Source organism: Bicyclus anynana, chromosome 8, assembly GCF_947172395.1.
Source record: "Bicyclus anynana chromosome 8, ilBicAnyn1.1, whole genome shotgun sequence".
NCBI classification, from domain to species: Eukaryota; Metazoa; Arthropoda; class Insecta; order Lepidoptera; family Nymphalidae; genus Bicyclus; species Bicyclus anynana.
The window spans coordinates 12,918,425-12,942,804 of NC_069090.1; the positions used below are offsets into that span (position 1 = coordinate 12,918,425).

The 24,380-nt window shown below is 36.5% G+C and overlaps 1 protein-coding gene across 1 annotated transcript; it reads left to right on the forward strand.

The window, feature by feature from the left end:
• Positions 1-5,349: 5,349 nt before the first annotated feature.
• On the forward strand, positions 5,350-22,804 carry LOC112046033 (luciferin 4-monooxygenase-like). Its single transcript, XM_024082479.2, has 11 exons — positions 5,350-5,505; positions 6,396-6,603; positions 7,303-7,501; positions 15,835-15,957; positions 17,394-17,568; positions 18,455-18,595; positions 19,406-19,531; positions 20,143-20,226; positions 20,969-21,115; positions 21,887-22,052; positions 22,619-22,804. The coding sequence occupies exons 1-11, from the start codon at positions 5,350-5,352 to the stop codon at positions 22,744-22,746; spliced, it is 1,653 nt and encodes a 550-aa protein (XP_023938247.2). The 3' UTR covers positions 22,747-22,804.
• Positions 22,805-24,380: the final 1,576 nt, after the last annotated feature.

Here is a 24,380-nt window from a genome sequence, read left to right on the forward strand (position 1 = left end):
AGCAGACACAAGTACTTTCTCCACGTGAAAACCTCTGCCCCTTCTGAAATGGAACTAGCAGCCCGCTCCGGCTTTGCACGGATGTAATGTAGATTTTTATTATTTTTTTTGTTTTTTATTATTTACAAGTTACCCCTTGACTGCAATCTCACCAGATGGTAAGTGATGATGCAATCTAAGATGGAAGCGGGCTAACTTGTTCGGAGGAGGATGAAAATCCACACTCCGGATAAAAAGTGGCCTATTAATCCAGGCTATAATATATCTTAATACCAAATTTTAGCTAATACGCTTCAGTAGTCGAGGCGTGAAAGAGTAACAAACATTCATATCATCAGTTTTCGCAAATCTCAGAAAACCATGGGATGGCATGTTTTTGGGATGAAAAGTAGCTTATGTGTTAATCCAGAGTAAAATCTATTTCCATTCCAAATTTCAGCCAAATCGGTTCAGTAGTTGCGGCGTTATAGAGTAACAGACATCCATACAAACTTTTGCGTTTATAATATTAGTAGGATATGTTGAAATGTACTTGCCAAACCCTTTTATTTGATACCAAACACGTGGTGATGATCTCACTTTAATTCTTTTTCAAGGTTAGAATCTGAGGATTCAATTCCGTCAAAAATTTTGATAAAATCTACTAACATTATAAAGATTAGGAGTTTGTTTGTTTGAACGCGCTAATCTCAGGAACTACTAGTTCGATTTGAAAAATTTTTTCAGTGTTATATAGCCCATTTGTCGAGGAAAGCTATAGGCAATGTTATCCCCGTAGGTATTTATACGGGAAAGGTAACCACGCGGGTGAAACCGCGCGGCGTCTACTAGTTTACCGAGCCATTATTACGAATCTTTTGACACCTAATTCATTATAATCGGTTCAGTAGTTTCGGCGCTACAGTCACAGTAGATATAACATAAAAAGTCAGCCAAATATGTTCTGGAACATAAAAAGTCAGCCAAATATGTTCTGGAACTATATGGCATCGAAACGTGCGAGGAGACGTAACCATAAGATTGTACATGAGGGAGAATTAGTGCCACAGGAACAGTGTGCGGAACTATTTGCGAAATATTTTAAATCTGTGTATGCGCAGACACCTCCGCGCCTGTGCGTAGAAGAGGCAGTAAAAGCAAGCGGTGGGGGTAGTGAACGTATACACATAGATTTTATTCATATTGATGATGTGAAAATGGCGTTAAATAAATTAAAGCCGAAATTTTCTGCTGGCCCCGATGCCATTCCGCCATATCTAGTTAGGGATTGTAGAAGTGTATTGTTGTTTCCATTGCATTACATTTTCGATGTCTGTTTTGGAAATTCTTTCTATCCAGACATTTGGAAAGCATCTAGAGTAGTGCCTGTTCCCAAAAAAACTAATAGTGTGGAAGTCAATAACTTTAGACCTGTTGCAGTACTGTCAGTATTCGGAAAGTTATTTGAATCGATATTGGAGAGTCGAATTAGGAAGCAGTTTGAGTATCAACTTGCTGATGCACAACATGGGTTCCGTGCAGGTCGGTCAACTTGTACTAATTTATTGTCTTTCTGGACTTATGTGACTGGAGCTGTGGATGGTAGTTCACAGGTTGACGCAACTTACTTTGATTTTCAAAAAGCGTTTGACGCAGTTGATAATGACGTGCTTCTTAGTAAGTGTGCGTCGGTTGGATTTACACCGTCATTACTTGAATTCTTTTCCAGCTACTTGAGAAATCGGAGACAGTACGTACAGTATGAAGGACATTGCTCGGAACCATATTTCACTCATTCTGGTGTGAGTCAAGGAAGTAACCTAGGCCCGTTGGAGTTTTTAATATTGATCAACGATCTACCCAATGTGATAACCCGTGCTAGGTGTCTACTATTTGCAGACGATTTAAAAGTCTTTCTTAAGGTGGAACGCGCTTCCGATGTTCAATTTCTCCAAGACGACATAGACAATGTGTTGCCATGGTGTAATCGAAATAAATTGTATTTTAATATCAATAAATGCGCAGTAATTACGTTTAGTCGAAAGGTAGCACCGATTATTGGAAATTACAAGTTGGGTGACACTAATATTTTGCGTGTGACTGCTATTAGGGATTTAGGGACAAGTATGTCCGAAGATTTATCATTTCGCAGTCACATACATGATATTTGTGGTAAAGCATATAAGACTCTTGGGTTTGTACTCCGGCAATCACAGCATTTTAACTCGATTGCTATAATAAAGACTCTGTATAATGCGTATGTGCGGAGTAAACTTGAATGTAATGCCATTATATGGAGTCCGTTTGAGTGCAAATATATTGATATGATAGAAAAAATTCAAAAAAAGTTCATTCGTTGGCTTTATAGGAAACAATATGGGTACTCAGTGGGTTATCCTACTATTTATCCAAGCGTCTTCCTTCTGGGTATGGCAGGGTACAATAAGCTTGAGTTACGACGTAAAGTAGCACTGCTACAGTACATAATACATTTAATTAGAGGCGAAAAAAGTAATCCTGTCATATTAGGGTCGATAGACTTGCATGTTCCTGACAAGTATATAAGTTGCCGACGTCGCCAGTTATTTGCGGTGCCGTGGGGCAGAACTAAAGTAAGCCAGCATGCGCCGCTGGCTCAAGCGCTGCGCCTGCTCAATGATCTCACTAGTAAAAATTTAGAGATTGACATTTTTCACACACCTGTCTATCAGATTGTAAATAAAATTAAGTTGTTATTAGAATAGTTTTTATGTATATGACATTTTTAATTTTGTTATTTGAATAGTTAATTTTGATTGTTATTATTATTATTTTTTTTTGTTTTGTGTATTTTAATTGTTGACTATTATTATTAATTTATTTGAATTGTTTAATTTTAATGTATTTGAATTGGTTAATATTAATTTATTCTTAATTTTTAATTTGATTGAATTTGAATTTATTATTTTTAATTTTTAATTTGTTTGATTTTGAATTTATTATTTTTAATTTTTAATTTGTTTGATTTTGAATTTATTATTTTTAATTTATTTTGTTTGCTTAATATTCATTTTGTAATTTAAGATTTATTGTCGTAATTATTATTCCTGATTGCTCGAGAAACGAATTGGGAAACTGTAATGTTTCTCTGGGCACATGTCATGTATATATAAATAAATAAATAAACATTTATAACATTATACTATGATACAGTCGAACATATACGCAATACGAATCCATACATACATAGACTGCCCATTCTTTTGGCTTCGCTATTGTCGGGTAAAAATGATAGACCTTACTTGTTAGGGAAAATCACAAGTAAAATCTGTATTATTTAATAAAATAATTAGGTATGTTTAGCAAAATAATTTATCTAATTGATTGAATCGATTGATTCAGCAGTTTATCCGTGACGTAGAGTAACAGATACATTTATGTACAAGTAGACGAAACGAACACACTTAGGTAATTACTTATTTTATTACTTTACCTAATTATATTTTGGAATCTACTCGAGAGCAGCTGTCGCGTCGTTTCGAAGTTTGCGAAAAATCTTGTGAATATAAATCAAACAATATTATCTTTGTCCTCGTGTAAAAGTGCCTAGTAACTGTGTATATTATATGTTTTAATATTTTTATCTTCTCTGATAACTGCGCGTAGGTAAGTGTTTTAAAATTATGAAAGTTATAAAAGTTTTGGTAATAATAAATATATTTTAGGGCTTCGCAACTCAAAATTAAAAAATAACCTTAACAATATCTCATTTTTGTTTGTTTGTTGTATGTCCGTTTGCCTGTCTGTCAAGAACCTTTATCTCGAGAATTCTTTGAGGTCTCGAATTGAAATCATGAGTAATAGTCAGGTCAGTAATAGTCTCTTGAAGAAAATTCAAATTTCCAAGTAAATTCCTCCCGTTTATCCCGCGAAAAAAGTAAGCTTATTATATTTCGACACTCGTAGGGAATATAAAATAGGGTAGGTACCTAGTTTTCGTTGTACTATGAAATTCGGCAAGTAATAGGTACCGTCTTTTACCTACTACGAGCATAGAAAAAAAATCTGAAAACTATAGGTATATTAAGTACCTATACATTTTTAATAAAATCATTTTAAAAAGGTATTATATCTCCTTTCCATCTTCCTTTTAATATTAATACATTTTTATATAGAAATAGCCGTCACTTTTCAGTTGTGTGCATTTTAAGAAATTAAATATCACGTGTCTCAAACGGTAATGGAAAAACATCGTGAGGAAACCTGCATACCTGAAAATTTTCTTAATTCTTTGTGTGTGTGAAGTTGCCTATCCGCATTGGGCCAGCGTGGTGGACTATTAGCCTAACCCCTCTCATTCTGAGAGGTGACTCGAGCTCGTTGGATTGATGATAATGAAAGTACGGAACTGGTTAAGCGAGTCTAACTCGCACTTGTCTGGTTTTTTATATTATTCTGATCTGCTGCTTTCTACGTCTGATAATAACCTAACATGTTGATGAGATAACTATGCCTAATAAGATTAGATACGTACGTATTTAAAACATTTATTTCAATGTGCTATAACTGTAATATATCACTGTTGTGCAGGTATGTTGCGTTTACCTATTAATGGAATGCAATTGGGCATTTTAATTGAAAAATATCGGATCAAAGTTATAATGAACGAAAAATAAAAAAAGGGTTTTTGCTAATTTTCATTTTTATATTTATCCTTAGAATTTATAATTTTAAATAAAAAATATCATTGAAATCTTTTTACTATAACTGGTTTCCGAGGCCTAATTGCACTCCATTGTTTAAGAATTTCTTTTGACTTTCAATTCATCTCTTCAATCAGATAATTTAAAAATCAATAATATATTTTACTTTTTTTATTGAGAAAGAATACAATAAGCAACTTAAGCTAACTTATCTTACTACTATAATAGTAAGTATAGGTGTAGGAGATACTACCCTAAACCTTGGAGAGTTTTAAGGTAGTATCCAAAACTACCCTAAAACTATAATAATAATATATATATAATAATATATATAATAATAATAATAATATAAAATATAGGGGTCGTGCCCACCCTAAAATGGACCTGTGCCCACCCTAGGATTCTGGACTACCGATATGGAATTCTGTTATGATAATAATGGGCTTGATGTCGAAAGCCAGGCCCACCTTAGAAAATAATCCTAGATACGCCTTATTGATTAACTAGTGGAGGCTCGTAACTTATCTACGTACCTATGCGTTCGATCGAAATCCTATTTATTTTGTATTACAGCCATCTTCCTGTTAATGCCTTTATAATGAAAACGTAGGGACAAATCGCTTGGAGAACAAATACATACATAATAATATACATAAGTATAACATTTCAGGAATAACTGAACCATAAAATGTCGGAATGGCACCACAGAACCGATGCTATACACTGGTATATGCAGGAATTGTCATCAAGAGTAGTTGCTGAATCAGGTATTCCGAGTGATAGGCATCATCTCGGGAAATTGATTTTACGAGGGTTCAAAGATGCCCCGGACTTCCTCTTACAGGTATAAAAAGAGAGTCATAATATTGAAATCACATTTAAACCTACATTAGCATCGAGTATGTATCCATCTGAACAACTTGGGACTAAAAAGTGAAAAGCTGAATAATTGCAACGACCTAGTATTTGACCTTCACTTTGTTAAATCCTTTTTTAAATTTGATAATATTTAAAACTTAATCATTATCATCATCATTATTAGCCGATGGACGTCTGCTAATAATGATGATGATGACTGCTGGACATAGGCCTCTATCATAGACTTCCAAACAAAACGGTCTCAAGCCGCCAGTATCCAGCGATTCCCTGCAACCCGCTTGATGTCTTCGGTCCACCTAGTGGGAGGTTGACCAACACTGTGCGCTTTCCGGTGCGGGGTCGCCATTCCAGCACCTTGTGACTCCAACGTCCATCGGCTCTTCGAACTATGTGGCCTGCCCATTGCCACTTCAGCTTCGCGACAAACTTAAAACTTAATAACCTTGTTAAATTGTATGGTCTAAGAGCTAGTTGTAGTAACAGGATAGTTTCGTGGTAAATACCTCAGCGGCGTCATCGGGGGTTTGGGCGAGTGCAGAAGCATGCCTGTTGGGGCCCGAAGGCAGAAGCAGAAGATGAGATGGGGGAACGACTCTCTAACAGCGTCTCTTCTGAGACTCGGACCTCGGCTCGGCCTGTTCTGGAAGATTGTTTTGGCCTGTGTGTATGAGTAAAACCCACTTTTGGATGTCATCAGATATCGGGGATCTCTTCTTCGCTGGCGAAGACACTGTGTACGAGTAGCTTATGTTTGTGTTGCCTGGGAAGCATTATCGATCGTTAGAGAATTAGCTTGATAGTACTTAATCATTCCTAAAAATATTTCCCTGGTCCTATTAATTTGTGTATTCTTAGATCGATGCAGCTACTGACGAAAGAGAAAATTTCGAGTCAGCGTTAAAAAGATCCGTGCAATGTGCCAACGCGTTGAGAAAACTGGACGTGAAACATAAGGATGTGATACTATTGATGGCACCGAACCATATTCACCTCATAATACCAATGTATGCAGCTTTTTACCTTGGCATCGCTGTCGCTGGAATTGATTGGACTCTAGGAGTTGGTAAGTATGTAGTTACTTAGTTAATTAAGACTTATTACCTAAATAAACATTCTAGTTTTCAATACATGTGTTTCCACAAAGAGCTTTTCCTAAAGACCTTGCTGACCGAAGGTCTTTGCAAGACTAGATATTTTGCGTGAGTGTCGTTTCTGCCAGACATGTTAAGCCATTCCCCGGCCCGAGCAAATCCTCACGCCTCATAAGACAAAATGTTGTAGAAAAATATGCCTCTTCAAAACCTGCAGTGATATTGGCCTTACTCGGTTGGTCATAAATTCTTCTCATAGATATACATCTATGAGAAGCTCTTCGAAGCACTTGTAGTTTATCTCGATTTTATGTATGCATTTTTGATACCGTAATCATTAATATCTAACAGTAAGTAATCCTATTTTTATTTGTGAAATTCCATCTGCATTTGTCTGTCAATCCGTACGTACTCGTAGGTACAAGAATTTTCATCATTTGACTATGTGACACGCGAATTCTATATTTCTCTTTCTAACACATACTATATTCACACTGTTGGAGGAGTGCTATTCAGTTCTAATAACTGAATAGCATTCCTTCAAATCGTTAAATCAACTCGAAGGCTCTCTTTATTGCAGGAAAGAGAAGGGTTGTGCCCATACATACAATAGACCCTACAGTATACAGTATATTGATGAAGTTAAACAAATATTAAAACTATAATTTCAGATGAACTTCGAGACACCTTCACATTCAATGAACCAAAGGTGATTTTCTGTCAAAGTGAAAGAGCAAAAGACGTCGCATCGGCATTGGAAGGTTTACAGTTTAAACCACAAATCGTAACATTTGGAAAGGCAGATGGATTTACTAGCTTTTCTGAACTGCTAGAAAATTATGGAAACGACACGTCCGTTGAAGATTTCAAGTAAGTTAAGATACTTTTACTTGCAGAATTTTTGGTTACCAAATTACCAAACAAACTAAGCGAATAGAACTTGTAGAGCTTACTGCGCCGTGGGAGACTGACATTCCGAAGGAGTACAGTATAAAAGTGAATAAATATTATGACCTAACAAATGAACAAACCAAAAATGGCTATGTAGTTAGTCTGTACGCCGTAGAAGTAGGTGCGAGAGGATAACCAGCAAAATCTCTCTATAACTTGCTTAAAGACTTTGGCCTTTCTAGAAATGCAGGTAGTTCTATATTAGAACGAGTATCCAAAGCTGCTCTAAAAGGATCTTAGCAAATTTGGCTAGGCAGGGTGAACAACACGAGCAGAAAAGGGGGAGTTGATCGATCGTCAAGGAATTCCTTAACCGGCTTGAAATGTCGGGTACTTTGTTTTAAGGTTAATTTAATGATAGAAGTTTAATGATTTTGTTAATGAATTTCTAAGTTCTTATGGTTGTATTTATCGTTTTTTATTATATATTTTCTGATATATATGGTTGATATCATGGGCGTTCAATTGGATATGGACTTTTACTGCATACGATTTAAATGAATATTTTCGAAGATATTACAGATTTAAAAATTGCGGGACGTAGCGTTTGCGGCCGGCCAAGTTGGCGGGAGTTCACTGTTTTTAACCGACTTCCAATAAGGAGGAGGTTCTACGTTCGGCTGTATGTATGTTTTTTTTTTATGTATGTCCAGCGATAATTCCGTCATTTATAAACCGATCTTGAAAATTATTTTTTTGTTTTGAAGGGTTTGATTTCAGGGTGGTCCTATTTTTTTCATGTTAGGATGGCATCCTGGAGAAATCGAGGGAAACTTTCGAAAATTATAGAGACAGCTAGTGTGTTTGTTAGTGTTTCCATAAGGTATTTTAAACCAGTACAATTTTATAAAGGTCTGGAGTTGGTCTGATGATGGAGCCGAAACACAGACGATGGAACTCGTCAACGATTTATAGCAGTTACCTTGTGTTTGGGCTTGATTAATTTGTATTGATGAGCACTTTCCACCTAGAAGGGTTGTGACTGTGTTAAGGGTCTGGTGATGAAGACGAAGGACAGTTAAGAGAACTTCTCAATGGTTCACAGTAGCCACCTTGTGTTTGGACATAATAAATTTGTATTGATGAGAACTTTCCAACTAGATGGGTTGTAATTGTATTAAGGGTCTGGTGATGAAGACGAAGGACAGTTAAGGGAACTCCTCGACGGTTCACTGTAGCTACATTGTGTTTGGACTTGATTAATTTTATATAGATGAGAACTTTTCACCCATAATATGGATTGTGACTACATAGGAGGTCAGCTGATGAAGACGGCGGACTGTTAAGACCACTTCTCATGAGTTATGATACCTTTCACGTTTTACTGGATATTCATATTACGTGTGGATAAAGGGGGAGTGAAATTTTTTCTTTAGTGAATTTACAGAAAAACCATTGCACCCGTGCGAAGTCGGGGCGGGTCGCTGGTTTAATATATATTTCGGAGGACTGAATAGGTATGGGCCAGCTATGATGGAATCTTGGAAATAATATTGCCAGTAAATAGCAAAATAATCACTTTAATGTAATCACAAAATTATTTAACAATAACAATTAATTAACAATAATAAATTGAATGGAAACGCGGTAAGTTTTATGCCATGAGGCCGTTCGTCCCATTTTTCTTATGACAGTTCTACTTTTTCATTCCATATTCCATATTCTTTTTCTTCTTCTTTTAAAAACGTCCAACGACATTCCAACTGGCCATGTTACACATGTACAGGCCTTCATGGCATAAACCTCACCCAAGTGCAGTACTTGACGTTTCCTACTGCCGCCATAAGATGGCACTATTATTATCTAATCTCCGACACGGCCATCCTGCGTAACACACGTCCCAGTGTGTTACTTTACTGTAACAAACTCAGAGGAAAGTATCAAACCGCTCGGTCATTCCTGACCTTCAACATAGTTAAAAGTTACTGATTTTTGTATCTAAATGTTTCCAATAGCTATTAAATTAGTCGCTACAAAAATTCGCAATAACTATTTGGTCAGATCAAAACAACACAGTTAAACAAAATTACCAACAAAGGAAACTCTGTTTTCAAAAATTTTTAGTACTCAAAATCAATCAACTAATAAAACTCAGAGCTGAACTGACTTTTCTCTTTTATCACAAGTTTGCTTCAGCATGTCAAACACATGAAAGTAAATCAAAAACAAAACATTCAATTCAACACGTAATCCATGGCTACACAAAGCCAAGTAACCTCCAGTTACTCAACAACCCGCGAACCCCACCGGGAACGCTGAGCCTCCATAGACTCCCTGGTTTCCACTGAAACCCGACCTCCGCCAATGTTGTCTGCGCACCGCGTACTCACTTCATAATCGCAGCTACTTTACTCTATAGCGATTCGTCAGTTAAGTTCCAAGCCCACATTGCAGACTCACAATTATGCACAGATAGCATTCAATGATTATCATGATTATTATTTTTCATTTCTCAATGACCAAATAACTAAACTGTTGTTTACAAATTTTTAGTCAAAGACAAAAGTTTACAAAGTAAAACAAACTGAATTGGTATAACAGAAATAGCGTAGACCGTTCTTGGTTTTCACGGCAATTATAGACAGATTTCGCATTACTAAGTAAATCGTCATCACCTCTTATGTTAGAATTAAACTTCACTTTACCTAGTGTCTTTAATAAACCACAAAACGAGAAAACAGATTCCCACTCAATCAAAATCTCTAGACTTCTAGAGTCATCCGCCACAGTCATGTACTACTCTCATTTAACGTGAATACGTCAACACTCAATAGTTAACAAAACATGAACATTTTTCTACAGCTCCTCGAGACAACACTCTTCTCACCACGGCTCTCACAGCCGAACAAGCAATCGCAATTGCTTACGCACGTCCATCACATGGATTGCGACTTCATCCATCACATAGATCACACGCATTTCACGGCCGATAGTCTACTCGAGTTGCTATTGATCATCTCACATCATGATCATCACTTACATCATTAACATCGCTTACTTCAAGTGGTACATGACCTATTGGCATCTTCCCCCAATGCGCGAAAATTCTCATGGAAGTCTTTGAGAGTTCGGCTGGAACTACCTGCTATGCTTTTAAGCTCGTAACGATCATTAATTAAAACTTCTGTAATTACTAAGGACCCTAAATTTCCTATCTAATTTAGTTTTATTTTCCTTTCAAATCAAAACTAACTAAACGCAAACACTAAAATAGCTTTGTCATTACTCTTTACATTCTATGTCACTTGTTCACTATAGTCGAATAATAAATTAAACGATCTCCAATTAAGTTTCCTATGATACCATTTTTTATTGAATCAAAAATAGTGATGTGACAAAGTGAACGAACATGACTAACTCAATATGTTCTGAACCAAATTAGTAAATAACAGTTACATCTGTTATTTATTGAGAAATTTGTCAGTCTATGGCTTATTAATAAACGTAAAACCTATTTTGAGTCACAGTGATGAAAATAAAATTATTAAGACCTTATTAAATCTGACTAATAACTGAGACAAATACAATTAAATCAATGCTTTCTTAGAATTTAATTTTAAATTTCATTACTCTAAAGGACAATGGGCAAAAGCTGTATCGGTGAACTGAGTAAATCGAATTTATGTCACAAGGTTTTCATGATTATAATTCATTTTTTTAAATTATAAACGTTACTTTTATTTATAAGATATCACGAAAAACCGAAATAAAAATGAATAAAAATAAAATACTATTTTGTCTTTAATAAGACCGCCATTATTTTTCTTGGAATGTTGTCATAGTTATTTTTACTTACATGACAATCATGTATGACGATTTAATACCGCTATTGTCCACGTTTATTCCTATCGTGAGAGAAATAAGACTACATAATAATATTAGAAGACTCCTTATGAATATTATGGATTAGTGTAGGGTACTTAATATAGTTTAAGTTTTAAATACATCATGGACATCAGTAAGTAAAGTCAACATATTAAGATGCGTAACTCGACACTCGCTGATTACCGCGAAATGCGATGAATTATCACTAGATGGTAAATTATATTTAAAGGTCTTTAAATCAAATATTCAATTAAGCTTTATTTCATTGTGACACAATAAAGTTGATACCGATACTGATCACTTCATAATCGAGGTCAATGTCCTTTTCAAAGCGGAGGTAGTGGTACTCTTAGAGACTAGAGCAAATAGGGAAGAATTGGTCAATTAAATAATTTACACAATTTTTCTTTCAACCGTCTGTCACAAAGCGTTATGATAAATTCATAATTCTGTTCAAAATTCCTCTTTGAGAGCGAAAGAACTGAGACACTATTATTTACCCATACAGAACAGGACATCACTATGACAATAAATATGGTATCATTATTATTTTACAAAGTGACATTAGCATCTGTCAGAAAATTTGCAGGATTAATGATTTGTCTAATTAACGTTTAATTTTGCATAAAATATGAAAAGCTGTAAGTCTTGCTACGCACTTATCAAAATCTCTAATCTCAAAGAAAATCAACAGTCAAGGTTTGATGTTAGTATGCAATACTTTAACTCACAATAATATGGTTATTTCAATCCAGTAACCAAAATTCACAAAACGTTGCAACCATCCAGCAACTCACACTCGTAAGATTACTTCAATCCGGTAACCAAAATTCACAAAACGTTGCCTCCATCCGGCAACTCATTGGGTGACCTCTATCCGGTACCCAGAAACTCACAAGGCGTTGCCTCCATCAGACAACTCATTGGGCTACCGCCACCTGGTACCCAGATATCCACACGGCGTTGCCTCCATCAGACAACTCATTGGGCTACCTCCACCTGGTACCCAGATATCCACATGGCGTTGCCTCCATAAGGCAACTCATTGGGCTACCTCCATCCGGTAACCCAGATATCCACAACGACTACCTGCATTTCCAAGCCATTTAGCTTGAACATGCAGGCTATCTGAGCGACTTGCATACTACGTCATACCACCCCCTCGTCATTGTTCAAAAGTCGATGTCTTTGTCATCAAAGTTGTCACAATCAGGCATTTTGCGTAAGCGATCGTGTACGTATTTCTAAGTATTAGTAGTAGTATTAGAGTTGAAGGCTTTTAAAGTCGTAACGGAAATGTTTTGTTTCGAATTGTAATACTTCTGCAACTTTGAAATGTCCTCTATACTTAGGATCGAGCTTAGTTCGGTTTCGTTCTTGCCGCTTAATTTGCCCGTAACGTTGACGATTCAGAAAATCATCTAAATCAAAATCAATCATCCAGTATACCGTGAACTAGGGTTTCTACTGCATGATTACATTTCAGGGATTTGCACTTCATAGATGCATACACCCATACCCTGTGCCTAAAACTTATACTGTGTTACAAACATATTCAATGCCTTACTAAAATAGAACTTAATAAAAAGTATAATCGATTATAACCAAATTGAAATTTCATATCACTGATAATAATGTACAGTATTTTAGTACCTTTACACTTTAACAACGACTAACGTTGATCTTAAGAGGCACTCTTATTTGTATGTGAATTGCGTTCAAAGAATAATTCATACCCTGAGGCAAAGTTCTGTTCACGCCACTGTATCAGATATTATAGTAATCTGAGATAAAACTTGAACCTACAAACTTAACGACTACGTGTTGTAATTTTCCAGCAAGTCTACGTTAGTCTAGAAATACAGTCTTTAACTACAATCAACTCCCCAATCAAACAAAATGAAAACTGCCCACCAAATTCAGTGACCTCATCACACCGCATACGTCCACTCGTTTTGTTCTGCTAGATTTAGCAGTAAGTTAAGTGCTACTCTTGAGTGTTGAGTTCTGAAGTCGGAACTGTCCTTTGATTGTCGCACGAACGGCTGTAACATTCAAAAGATTTGGGTACAACCAAATTTAACACAAACATGGAATTTCGTAGGTATGAGGGCTGAGGCATAACTATAAAGACAATCGTTTCAAGCGTATCAAGTCGATACGTAATACGGACGATACCTTCTCATCATCTAAGCTTAGAATGTTACGAGAGCGTCGATCCACGAAACGCGGACTTTCAATCGTCTACTTCCAATGTGCACAAAAATGTCGGCCCACTCGGTCGGATCAATTAATTACATAACCCCATTTATTCGTATTGTCAGTCAAACAACAAGCCATTATGTAAAATTTACTCATTATGTTCGGGAGGCAATAAGGGTGCCAGAATTCCAGTTATAATGCGATAATCCAATACAAACTCCATATTGCTATATCATCATAATCATCATCCAACATCATCCTAAGATACTATCTCAATCTCAGCGCTGACTAAAAATTGTCAATTTCTCGGCCTCATCTACATTATTCATTAAAGAACTCGCTACATCTGCCCGCATGATACCAGCAAAGCCGATAAGCACTATCAAAAAGTAAGAAAACAAAATCACCGGATAATTTGATCAGCAGCTTGTCTTTACACATGTGAACCTCCGCTGTGACCGTCACTACTTCGCTACCAGTCTGCGTCAGCTGATGCTACTAAACCAGGTAACCCGCACACGTAGTTCAAGTTGCTGCTTTGTTTCTTTTTTATCAGACTCTGGACGTCTGATTAAATTGGCAATCCAACACTTAGCTCCTATTATACTACAGTGGTTCACATGAAAGAAAAAGAACAAGTTATTAAAGCGAGAGAAAAACATTTTCTCAAATTCTACTCTCTACATATTAGGAAAAGCAATCTGTGAAAACCACGTTGCGGCTGAGCCTTTCATAGCCTTACTAAGCATAAGAATAAGTTTACTCCCCTGTACATCACGATCCGACAACCAAAATAAATCCGTTGTTCCGTTAGCCAAGCTCAAGTCCGTGTCTGCATCTTTCGCCTGACAGTTGGGTAGGACCCTGGCCTTGTCCTTAATAGGCGGCGGATTGTAAAGCGTTTTTACGAAGAGTCATTTGGTATTTTGCTGTGCCCCGACTATAGCCTGCCAACCAGCTTTACTGACAGATTCACGTGGGTCGCACGATCCGATCCCACTTCTGATTTCGGAGGACTGAATAGGTATGGGCCAGCTATGATGGAATCTTGGAAATAATATTGCCAGTAAATAGCAAAATAATCACTTTAATGTAATCACAAAATTATTTAACAATAACAATTAATTAACAATAATAAATTGAATGGAAACGCGGTAAGTTTTATGCCATGAGGCCGTTCGTCCCATTTTTCTTATGACAGTTCTACTTTTTCATTCCATATTCCATATTCTTTTTCTTCTTCTTTTAAAAACGTCCAACGACATTCCAACTGGCCATGTTACACATGTACAGGCCTTCATGGCATAAACCTCACCCAAGTGCAGTACTTGACGTTTCCTACTGCCGCCATAAGATGGCACTATTATTATCTAATCTCCGACATATATATATAAAGAAAGGGAAAGACTGTGCTAGAAGTGGGTACGAATATAGACTTACGGGGCGGGGATCGAACGTAGAGGTTCGATCCCCGCCCCGTAAGTCTATATTCGTACCCTCGGTCATGAGTCCGACCGCTCTTACCGTTGAGCTATTGAGGCTTAATGTACCTAGTATTATTATGAATTGAATAAAATAAACAGTGTACCTACACATAAGTAACCTTGAATCTTGTATCTACTCTTAAGTACGCTTCACTTAAGTAAGTTAATTAAGATTTTTTACATTAAAGTTTAATCCAACTTAACATTCTATTGACTAAATTATGCTTGTAATGTCCTTTGAATGTCATAATAAATATATTATACTTTATTTTTTAATTACTTCATGATTATTCAATAATGACGGACCTGGATAATTTTTGACGGCCTCCGTGGCGCAGTGGTATGCGCGATGGATTTACAAAACGGAGGTCCTGGGATCGATCCCCGGCTGGGCAGATTGAGATTTTCTTAATTTGTCCAGGTCTGGCTGGTGGGAGGCTTCGGCCGTGGCTAGTTACCACCCTACCGGCAAAGACGTACCGCCAAGCGATTTAGCGTTCCGGTACGATGCCGTGTAGAAACCGAAAGGGGTGTGGATTTTCATCCTCCTCCTAACAAGTTAGTCCGCTTCCATCTTAGACTGCATCATCACTTACCATCAGGTGAGATTGTAGTCAAAGGGTAACTTGAAAAGAATAAAAAAAACACTTTTGAGGGTTCCTTACGAAAACAGAACCCTTATAAGATCTTTGTTTCTACACTGTAAGTAACATTTACCGTTATGCATTTAATCTATTCCAGAGCTGCAGATTTCGACACTAGTGACACAATAGGGCTGCTAATAGCAACCAGCGGAACAACTGGTTTGCCAAAATCAGCATGTTGTACGCATAAGAACTTAGCCACGGCCATTCCATATAAATGGTAATATAAAACTTTGAATTTAAGAAACTAGGTATTTAGGCGTCAAGTTAAATGCCATAAGATTTTCTTTGTTGTAAATATAGGTAGGTACATGCATGAAGAACCAAAGTCACTGATATAGCGAGAGAAGCTGAAGTGGCAATGGGCAGGCCACATAGTTCGAAGAGCCGATGGACGTTGGGGTCCCAAGGTGCTGGAATGGCGACCCCGCACCGGAAAGCAAAGTGTTGGTCGATCCATCACTAGATGGACTGAGGACATCAAGCGGGTTGCAGAGCCGCTGGATGCTAGCGGTTTGAGACCGTTTTGTTTGGAAGTCCATGCAAGAGGGTAATGTCCAGCAGTGGACGTCCATCGGCTGTTAATGATAATGATGACGTGTCATCACTAGCTTTTGGCTTCAGCTGCAGCATTTCAGCTAGAGGACTGTCTCAAAGTTATATTTTATCGCTTTTCTTACTTTAGTATAGTTACTTTTCATACAGAAGGTAGGTACTTCTGAATGTGAAAAAAGTAACCACACTAAAGCAGAAAGATAAGAAAAGCGATAAATATAAGATATCCGTTGAAGTACGGTAATAGAATACACAGCAATTGACAGTCACAAAATCAATACGGGGATAAAATGTACACAAATTGGCACTCACAAATTAAATACGGGGATAAAATATACACAAATTGACACTCACTAATTAAATAAGGGGATAAAATATACACAAATTGACACTCACTAATTAAATACGGGGATAAAATATACACAAATTGACACTCACTAATTAAATACGGGGATAAAATATACACAAATTGACACTCACTAATTAAATACAGGGATAAAATATACACAAATTGACACTCGCTAATTAAATACGGGGATAAAATATACACAAATTGACACTCACTAATTAAATACGGGGATAAAATATACACAAATTGGCACTCACTAATTAAATACGGGTATAAAATACAAACAAATTCAATACGAGGATAAAATACACTCAAAATGTTTTTTTACTCCCACTTCGTAATCTACTCAATATAAAACCTCAAACCATATCACAGAGCTATTTATTCCTACAGGTCGTTCGGTAATGTTCGTTACCACACAGATAAACCATGCTACAATGATTTTTTTTTTAAATTTTAAATAATTCCATCATTGGCTACAAAAATTCAGGCTTCCACAAAAGATACAAATCTAGAAGGCCATGTCGATACAAAAATAGAGGAGGCCATGCCCAAAACGAATTATATGTACCTATATTATTTACTAAGTTTTGTTAATTCTTTTATTTCTTTTTACATGCCACTGCACGTAATTAGCCATTGTAGCACTCTGACTATTCTGTAATTCAGCTTCGCCTCATTGCACAAAAATCACTCGTGCTACAATGGCCCTCATTACGTCATCGATCATTTTGTTTTTACATTATTCACAGGCTCACCTTCGACCAGTACCCGACACCCACTCGCATGCCATTCATCATCTCACCAGTGCAGTGGTACTCAGCGCTGTACGTGCATATATCTTGTCCGATACTGAGGATGACAAAAGTTCAATCTTCTCAACCCATAACCCAAGAGCACGCTTACTATATAATCAACAAATACAGAGTAAGTTCAATTGTTGGTACCGATGTACAGTGGTTAGGTTCTGGGACGGGCTACAAAAATCGCTATGGCTACAAGCTTTTCTTTAACCAGGGAAAAAGAGGTTGTGAATTACCTACATTTTACTATTTTTTGCTATTTTTCACACGTAACGGGCCCCTGTAGTTCGAGGGCCCCGTATCTATACTAATATTATAAAGCTGAAGAGTGTGTTTGATTGAACGCGCTAATCTCAGCAATTACTGGTCCAATTTGAAAAATTCTTTCAGTGTTAGATAGCCTATTTATTGAGAAAGACTATAGGCTAAATATTATTCCCGTATTCCAACGGGAACAGGAACCACGCGGGTGATACGGCGGTAGCTACACCCATTTTACATTATTCTTAGACAAACAAAGCTGTAGTTGTCACTGGTAAACTGTAACTGTAAAATTTTAGATTTTTGGAACCACATTGGAAAATAAATTCAGCTCTTAGCCTGTGTGTGTCGTTATCAACCCATATTTGGTTCACTGCTGAGCTCGAGTCTCCTCTCAGAATGAGAGGGGTTAGGCCAATAGTCCACCACGCTGGCCCAATGCGGATTGGCTGACTTCACACACGCAGATAATTAAGAAAATTCTCTGGTATGTAGGTTTCCTCATGATGTTTTCCTTCACCGATTGAAACACGTGATATTTACACTAAAAAGTTGGAGTTGCATTCGAACCCACACCCTCCAGAATCGGGGGCAGAGATCATATCCACTAGGCTATCACGGCTCTTAACAGGTACTCAGCAAAATCTCTGTGTAGGTACTCAGCAAAATAAAACCTTAAATTACATATTTTTCTATTGAATCAAATATGTGGGTCTTAATTACCTATGTAATTATCAAGTTATTTTCAGCCAACATTTACCCTGACTAGTCCGAACATTCTGACGACACTGTTCAAAGATGGCGACCGTCAGAAATGCGACTTCACATGTTTTGAACAATTAGTCGCAGGAGGCAGTGGTGTACACCCTGATCTTGTTACACTGATGAAGGTAAAAATTTGTTTATTACTGAGGGGGTAGGGTTGAGTAGGGTATGGTAGGGTAGGTGTGATAAGAATAGGGATAGGGATAGGGAATGAGTCAAAGCGAAGCTTGACCGGGTCCGCTAGTAGAGTGTAAAGTAGCCAGTCACATATCTTCGCGACACCCCTTCGAACCTTTCTTGGGTTGGGTTGACACCTGCTACATTCCAAAGCCATTCTAAAGAATTTCGCCTTTATAAAATGAAGAAATCAACCTATGGTTCCGAGACTCGGTCAGCATCTATGGGCCTCAAAAGAAGGTTCAGAGTCACACAGTGGGCGATGGAACGAGCTATGCTAAGAGTATCTCTGCGTGATCGAATCAGAAATGAGGAAATCCGCAGAAGAACCAAAGTCACCGACATAGCTCAACGAGTCGCGAAGCTGAAGTGGCAATGGGCGGAACACATAGTTCGAAGAGCCAACGTTGGTGTCCCAAGATGCTGGAAAGGCGACCTCGCACTAGAAAGCGCAGTGTTGGTGTGGACTAACAATATCAAGCGAGTCGCAGGGATTCGCCCTACAAAAAGCCTATATTCTGCAGTGGACATCCATCGTCTAATATGATGATTATGATGATGAGGATGATGATGATGATGATGATGATGATGATGATGATGATGATGATGATGATGATGATGATGATGATGATGATGATGATTATGATGGTGATGATGATGATGATGATGATGATGATGATGATGATGATGATGATGATGAAAATGAAGTCTTTCTAACTATCGCAGGCTCGCATTCTAATGATCAAAATATTTTTCAGAAAGTTATGCCTAACACTAAAGTACTGGTGATGTATGGTTTGAGCGAGTTGTCTGGAATGGCTTTCAACTTTGACGGATGCGTGCCTACCGCTCTGGGTAGGCCTGTGCAGAGTTTGAAGGCAAAGGTATGTAAAATCTTGTACTAATATGTATTCTGGGGAAATACGATATTTATAGTTATGTGAATATTCATAGATTATAATTATAGAGTAGTTAAGTGGGGGTGAACTATCGTATATTTTCAAATATACCCGCGTTTATACGAAATTAAAGAGCATGATGTGTACAATATAAAAACTCTAATTTACTGAAAATTGGTGAAAATACTAATGGATCAATCATGCATCAGGACTTACTCCAATTAGTACGTAATCAAAACCAAATATTAAATTGTCTTCCTTTATTTTTTTAGTACATAATTCCTTATGCTATTTTTTTTATAAAAATGCTGATTTTATGATAATGCTAAATCGTATAATAATTCCATAAAATAATGTTGCTTTGTCATGAGGCCACTTAAATCCAGCTCAGATTCAGCTCACATAAATAACAACATTTAAACTGGACCTTATGATTGAAAAAAATTCATGACATTAAATTGTTTACTCTAACTATGTTAATAACAAGTCTTTTTTTTTAATTTTAACTAATATAATAAATTAACTATATTTGCTATTGTTGAAATTTACTTTAAAACAAGTTATTTTCCTATCCGATTCCACTTAAAATGTTCCAGCTCGTTGATCCTACTACGCTCGAAGAAATAACTGAACCGAACGTTATTGGCGAACTTTGGGTTAAAGGACCAGCTGTTTTTAAGGTAGGTCCATGAGAAAACATTCCTGGACAGTCATACTTAAAATTCGTAGGTAACCACACACTACTTGCAGCCGGCACCATGTATTATACAAACTCCTAAGTAACATGGTGTTGCTTCAAAAAGGGCACAGTTAGTTGCACCATTACTCTCATTACTCTACTATTTTACAACTGCACCAGTAAACAGTAATCTGCAAGCTTCTTATGTAAATGTGCTCTAATAATATAGTAGAATCTAATGATGTTAAATACCTACTGTTAGATGTGTTACTAGGTCATGAAAAATGCGATCAAAAGAGAAATTTAACAACGAGAGAACAAATAATACCTAAATATCGTTAACAATGTCGAGTTGTGTATTCAGGAAGTGTAAAAACTATATAGTATACATTCATAAATAATTAAAGACAAAATTGTGCATTTGTGCGCTCAAGTTTGTAGCCTATTATTCGGATCACTTTTTACGGTGATTTTGTAGGGTCGTAACCGTTCTATAGTATAAAATTATCATTGGTAGAACCATTATATTATGTAAAACTTGAAGGGAGACGCTAAAAAATCGAGTTTTATGTGAAAATAATCGACTGGTAAAAGTAAAGGCTCCCAGATTCCTTGTTAAAGGAAGTATTAAGAAGATTCAAATATGAAATCGAAATTCTAAACCTGCCGAAAACGGTGGGTGGGTCTTTTGTTTCAGCGGATTTTTTTGTTTTTTTATATATTTATTATGAATTAAATTTTAGGGATACTACAATAATCCAGAAGTAACAGCACAAACACTGGTAGATGGAGGCTGGCTGAGGACTGGAGACATGATGTACAAAGACTCTGCTTACAACTTCTATTACTTTGACCGGTTGAAGTTGTTACTTAAATATAGAAATCATCAGGTACGTGATAAGATGATACTATATTTTGTCAGAGTAATCATCGGCTATATAGTACTAACATATGTACAAGCATAGGCTAAAAACTAAAATATTAAATTTTTAGCCTTTGCTTGTACATATGTTTTCTGTGCCTTTGGTTAATTACCTACTATTACTATATTACTTACTTTGGACACAGAAAACATATGTACTTGGAGTAGAGTTATAACTAGTCACCTGGTCAAAATCGTGTCACTTTGAAATTGTTTAAAAGTTCGAAAATTAACGCCTATTTAAATATAATCTAGCATGTTTCACTTATTACTCCCAAATTTATCAATGAGCTCATTTGTTTGATCGAACAGTGCATATTGCCTGTGATGAGCAATGTATCTGAAATTAGGGGCCTCATAAAAAGTCTCAAATTCACTCAGCAGGCGATGGAGATAAATAGAAATGGATGACTGGGTAAGAGAAATGTGGACATCCGTAGAATAACTTAAATCACTGACATAACTCAGCGATTCACCATGCTGATGTAGCAATGGGCGTTGGATATACTTCGAAAATCCAATGACGTTGGTGTCCCAAAGTGCTGTGTTGTTTGATCCCACTACTATGACGATGACATCCAGAGGGAGCGGTTGGATGTAGACGGCTCCAAACCGTGGTGTTTTGAAATCCATAAAGAGGCCTTGTCCAGCTGTGGGCGTCCATCGCTGATAATTATGTGATGGTGAAAATGATGATGATGTGTATAAATATAATGACGTCATTCTTTATCATTTTCAGATATCTCCATTAGAAATCGAGAGCGTTATAACAAAGCACCCAGCTGTGTTCGAAGTAGCAGTGACTGGCATTCATCATCAAGAACATGGGGACTTGCCAGTCGCCTGCGTTGTTCCTCATGAAGGCTCCAACGTTACAGCACAAGAGATTAAAGATTTTGTAAAAGGTAACACTAATTTTCGTAGTCGTGACCGTGTGTTTTTATTTAATGAGTGTGCAATATGTAATTTGGTGGTTACAAATGGTTCCGGATCTCAGATTCTGGAAAAGTTAGGAGCCTGATATTTGGGTGAATGATATTTCAAAGTGTTAGCTTCGTTATGACTATACAAAATACACAATTTGTAAAACTTTTCTCGATAGTTTATTTTTTTGAAAAATACATGTTTTGCTCACATTTTGCTTTCAATCTCAGGAAAAGCAAACTTATTTTCTTAAATTTTTGTTTTGTATAGAAAATTAGGTATATATCTTGAACATGGCCATTTTGTTTATCGTTACGTTGTTTAATTTACTTGCAATTAGGTAAAAATGTTTTTGGCGCTCACATCATAAAATTTGCGTCGCGCGTCAATCGCTCCGTGTTTTTCACTCACGTGAAAGTCATGATTCGGCGTCTTATTTGCGCTTCGAATGTTATCCATATCGTATCGACGTGCTGCGCGCTCTTAATGACAAGTGAGCCCTTAACGGCTATTTTATTATCATCACACATCATGAATTTTGTTTCAGAATCACTGACAGACTCCAAACAACTGAGAGGCGGAGTGTTATTCTTAAAACAATTGCCGTTGACATCGACATCGAAGATAGATAGACAAAAGCTTCGAAAGTTAGCACTTTCATCGCCACTAGAGTAAAAAAGTAATACAATTTGGTTACAATATATAATATTATTTGTGTATCAAATAGTGTAATAAAAATGTACTGTAACCGTGGTTTTAATCTAGCAACTTACATACTCGTATGTTTTTTTTTTATTATTATTCTTTACAAGTTAGCCCTTGACTACAATCTCACCTGATGGTAAGTGATGATGCAGTCTAAGATGGAAGCGGGCTAACTTGTTAGGAGGAAGATGAAAATCCACACCCCTTTCGGTTTCTACACGGCATCGTACAGGAACGCTAAATCGCTTGGCGGTGCGTCTTTGCCGGTATGGTGGTAACTAGCCACGACCGAAGCCTCCCACCAGCGAAAAAATATGTATACTGTGGCGTTACCTACGATGCCTACGAGTATTTATACACGACAACTCAACTATCATTTATTGGAGTTTACTCCTTAAGAAGCGATTTTTCATTTAGATGGTATTCCCGGTATGAATAAAATACCTATAGGCAGTAAAATTCGATGAACGAATGACAGCGTTACGATTTTGTGTTATATTGTTTTTTTTTTGTTTTGTAATTTTGTAGCTTTTGTAATTTAGGTATTGTTCCATCGACACATTTCATAAATATTTTGCACGCCTATAGGCAAGACATGTTTGGATCGAATAATTAATTGTATATTTAATTTTATAACAAGTGTAACCCATGTTTAAAGCAAATAAATAAATTATTATTATATTATTATTATAACCTATTCTGCGCGCCTTTCACTTTTCAGGCGTTAGTATTGAGACGTACATAGTGTATGCTGCGGGGCAACATACACCTATTTAGACAGTTGATCTGAAACGAGTGAACTCCACTGAAATTCTTGACTTTTTTGACTTAATTAATTGGTTCCGATATATTTCGGACCCTTATTCCATTTAATACACGAAATATATATTGTTTTTTTATATTAAATTTGATATGAGTCAACTTCCCTATTATATTATGTAATATCAAAACGTCGAATTATGAGTATGATTTCAAAAATTATTTTTTTGAAAAATTATTTATCAGAGTTTTATTTAATTGAAACATTACATAACAAATTATCATTAATTACACAGGTGCTATGTTTTGATCTACTGTATAGTTACAATGTTGTAATACTGTGTATAATTACAAATACATATTTAAATATTTCAGTCTATTGTTATTTTAAATGAACATAATGAAATTTAGACAAGTGTATCGAAAAACTGATACCCGTAGTAGATTTGCTTTAAACAAGCCAACTTGGTTCAAAAGTGCTTGTAAACTAAGCTTAGGTACTGAGATTAATATCGAAATATCAATGATAATTTTATACTATAGATCGGTTACGTCTCTTCAAAAACACTGCAAAAAGTGATCCGAACAATATGCTACAAGACTGAGCGCACGCATGCATAATTTTGTCTTAAATTCCATTATTTATTTATGTATATATATAGTTTTTACATTTCCTGAACACATAACTCAACATTGTAGACCCCACCACCACGCTGGCCCAATGCGGATTGGTTGACTTCATCATTCAGGTTTCAGGTTTCCTCACGATGTTTTCCTTCACCGATTGAGACACGTGATATTTAATTTCTTAAAATGCATACAACTGAAAAGTTGGAGGTGCATGC